This window comes from Nanorana parkeri, unplaced genomic scaffold (genome assembly GCF_000935625.1).
Source record: "Nanorana parkeri isolate BGI_ZX_2015 unplaced genomic scaffold, ASM93562v1 scaffold2085, whole genome shotgun sequence".
NCBI classification, from domain to species: Eukaryota; Metazoa; Chordata; class Amphibia; order Anura; family Dicroglossidae; genus Nanorana; species Nanorana parkeri.
The window spans coordinates 162,841-166,542 of NW_017308353.1; the positions used below are offsets into that span (position 1 = coordinate 162,841).

A 3,702-nucleotide genomic window follows, 5' to 3' on the forward strand; every position below is an offset into this window, starting at 1 on the left:
AGCCCGCGGCGACCCCCGCAGAGGAGGGGCGAACAGAAGGAGCGGAGGCCCCCACGCTGCCCGTCGAGGGGACTGGAGGACCAGGGGTGACCCCGAGGAAGGGGGGATCCAGGAGGAATGCCTGGGGTAACCAATCGTATGCCGAACTGATCAGCCAGGCCATTGAGAGCACCCCGGACAAGAGGCTGACCCTGTCACAGATCTATGAGTGGATGGTCAAGACCATCCCCTACTTCAAGGACAAGGGGGACAGCAACAGCTCCGCCGGGTGGAAGGTAACTAGACCACAGAGCTGACACTCCTTACATGACCCTCGCCCCCCCCCACTGCAAGGAATTTCTCTATTCCCCCCTCTCCCAATTTCTCTATCTCCCTCTGATCAATGTTTATAAACAATGTTACTTTGTATCTCTCTATCTCCCTCTGATCAATGTCTATAAACAATGTTACTTTGTATCTCTCTATCTCCCTCTGATCAATGTCTATAAACAATGTTACTTTGTATCTCTCTATCTCCCTCTGATCAATGTCTATAAACAATGTTACTTTGTATCTCTCTATCTCCCTCTGATCAATGTCTATAAACAATGTTACTTTGTATCTCTCTATCTCCCTCTGATCAATGTCTATAAACAATGTTACTTTGTATCTCTCTATCTCCCTCTGATCAATGTCTATAAACAATGTTACTTTGTATCTCTCTATCTCCCTCTGATCAATGTCTATAAACAATGTTACTTTGTATCTCTCTATCTCCCTCTGATCAATGTCTATAAACAATGTTACTTTGTATCTCTCTATCTCCCTCTGATCAATGTCTATAAACAATGTTACTTTGTATCTCTCTATCTCCCTCTGATCAATGTCTATAAACAATGTTACTTTGTATCTCTCTATCTCCCTCTGATCAATGTCTATAAACAATGTTACTTTGTATCTCTCTATCTCCCTCTGATCAATGTCTATAAACAATGTTACTTTGTATCTCTCTATCTCCCTCTGATCAATGTCTATAAACAATGTTACTTTGTATCTCTCTATCTCCCTCTGATCAATGTCTATAAACAATGTTACTTTGTATCTCTCTATCTCCCTCTGATCAATGTCTATAAACAATGTTACTTTGTATCTCTCTATCTCCCTCTGATCAATGTCTATAAACAATGTTACTTTGTATCTCTCTATCTCCCTCTGATCAATGTCTATAAACAATGTTACTTTGTATCTCTCTATCTCCCTCTGATCAATGTCTATAAACAATGTTACTTTGTATCTCTCTATCTCCCTCTGATCAATGTCTATAAACAATGTTACTTTGTATCTCTCTATCTCCCTCTGATCAATGTCTATAAACAATGTTACTTTGTATCTCTCTATCTCCCTCTGATCAATGTCTATAAACAATGTTACTTTGTATCTCTCTATCTCCCTCTGATCAATGTCTATAAACAATGTTACTTTGTATCTCTCTATCTCCCTCTGATCAATGTCTATAAACAATGTTACTTTGTATCTCTCTATCCCCCTCTGATCAATGTTTATAAACAATGTCAGATGGGTTTCTTTTAGCAGCAGCAGCTTTTACAGCTGGGATTTGCTGCAAGTTCAAAATCGGCCCGTGCTGCAGCCTGTCACCTTGTGACTTGCTACAATGTTATAGTCTGATCCCTGGGGGAGGGGAGACTCAGCAAATGTCTCCTCTTGTCTGCAGCAGACTGATCACTGGGGGAGGGGAGACTGGGGAAATGTCTCCTCTTGCCTGCAGCAGTCTAATGACATCATTTCATTTTAGGCAAAGTCACGGACGTCTCCTTCATAATACATTGTACAGCCATTTTGAGAGATGATAGCGCTTCTGTATAATGTGACATGTCAGCAATGTATTTGTAAGGTCCACAGTCCACCCTGATCCTCTGCACAGTGCAGCACACACATTCCTCTGGGATCAGGCAGGAGATGTGCGCAGGTTTCCTGTGTGTCTCTGTTCATACATGTAAAGTGCACACGGTGTGATTTACATGTTATCCCAGAGTTCAGTACAGACGCCGTTTTCACAATCCGAATTTGTCTAAAACATGAAGAATAATCTCCCCAAATAGTCCTCGTGTGGTGTAAACGCAGGGGTGGGGATGCACCGTAACAAAGTTCTACGTAGCAGGCACTTTCAGGTCAAATGAGTAGACCGGGCTGGACAGATCCCAGGAGCCAGGGCGCCGGTGCTCCTTAAAATTTACAGCTGGTGCCAAACATATGAATTTCTCTCTAGTTGTTGTCAGGGAAGCCGGCTCCTGGACTGTCTGTGGTCTCTCTGCAGCCGATCTGTTCCCCAGTAGTGACTTACCATGTCTTGTCCTGCACTGTGTCTCTGTATGGAGGCGGCCATCTTGGTAGAGGAGCAGAGATTTGCTTCCTCGTGTCAGTGCTTTCCACCTGATGACTGGAGGGGTAATGATAGAGGTGGAGGAAGCACAGATCACCAGAATGGATGAAGCGGAGAGATTCTTGAACTTCTACTCTCCTAACGCTGAGCTTTGTGAAGTGACCCCTTCGTATGATAATAATAAAGATGTGTGAACTGTCTGCGTCTGTAGTCTCCCACGGCGGGTTGCAGTCTCCCACGGCGGGTTGCAGTCTCCCACGGCGGGTTGCAGTCTCCCACGGCGGGTTGCAGTCTCCCACGGCGGGTTGCAGTCTCCCAACTTTCCGTTCAGAATTCGATCCGCCACAACTTGTCCCTGCACAGCAAGTTCATAAAGGTGCACAACGAGGCGACGGGGAAGAGCTCCTGGTGGATGCTGAACCCGGAGGGCGGGAAGAGCGGCAAATCACCTCGTCGCAGAGCAGCGTCCATGGACAACAGCAGCAAGCTCGCCAAAGCACGCAACAAAGTGTCGAAGAAAAAAGCGCAAGGTGCTAGCGGAGAACCCCCCGCGGGAAGTCCGAGCTCGCAGTCCTCCAAATGGCCCGGCAGTCCTTCGCACAGCATAGATGATCCCGACGTATGGACTAGTTTCCGGTCCCGCACGGGTTCCAATGCCAGCAACCTGAGCCTGCGGCTGTCCCCCATACTGACGGAACAGGATGACGCCGCCGATGACGCCCTCCACACCTCGCTCAGCTTCTCGGACAACGTCCCGCCAACCGTCTCCGAGGAATTGGAACTTATCGACGGCCTAACCATGCTGTGCCCCTCGGGGGCTCCCTTGCCCGGGCCTCAGTCCTTCCCCATGCGCCCGCCTCAGGGTCTGTCCTTCGGGAACTCCCTCTTCAGTCCCATCGACATCTCTCTGGCGCAGAGTTCCGGACGTTTCCCGCGTCCTCAGACCCTGGAAGCTCTTCTGACCTCGGACTCCCCTCCTCCCAGTAACGTGCTGATGAGTCGGGTGGACCCGGTGCTGGCTCAGAGCGGCGGGCAGAATTTACTCCTGCTGGGAGGGCAGAACAAAATCCGGACCCCTGAGCATCCGGCTCTGCCCCCCAATAACCTCCCAATGTCTGTGCCACTCCCTAAGCCAAACTCATTCGGCGCGCCCTCGGAACGTCTTCCCACGGATCTGGACATTGACATGTTCCTTGAGAATCTGGAATGTGACGTGGACTACATCATTAACAACGAGCTCATGGATGAAGGCGGCCTGGACTTCAACTTTGAACCCCCACACCCTGGTACCAACCAGAGCTGGCTGCCCAGTTAAACTCGGG

General features: G+C 48.5%; 1 protein-coding gene across 1 annotated transcript in view; it reads left to right on the forward strand.

Annotated features, from left to right (window-relative positions):
• FOXO4 (forkhead box O4) overlaps positions 1 to 3,695 on the forward strand; it is a 4,262-nt gene extending 567 nt beyond the window's left edge. The window contains exons 2-3 of the mRNA XM_018572611.1: positions 3 to 275; positions 2,712 to 3,695. Coding sequence (XP_018428113.1) covers positions 3 to 275; positions 2,712 to 3,695 — 1,257 coding nt within the window. The remainder of the gene's footprint in view (positions 1 to 2; positions 276 to 2,711) is intronic.
• The last annotated feature ends 7 nt before the right edge of the window (positions 3,696 to 3,702 follow it).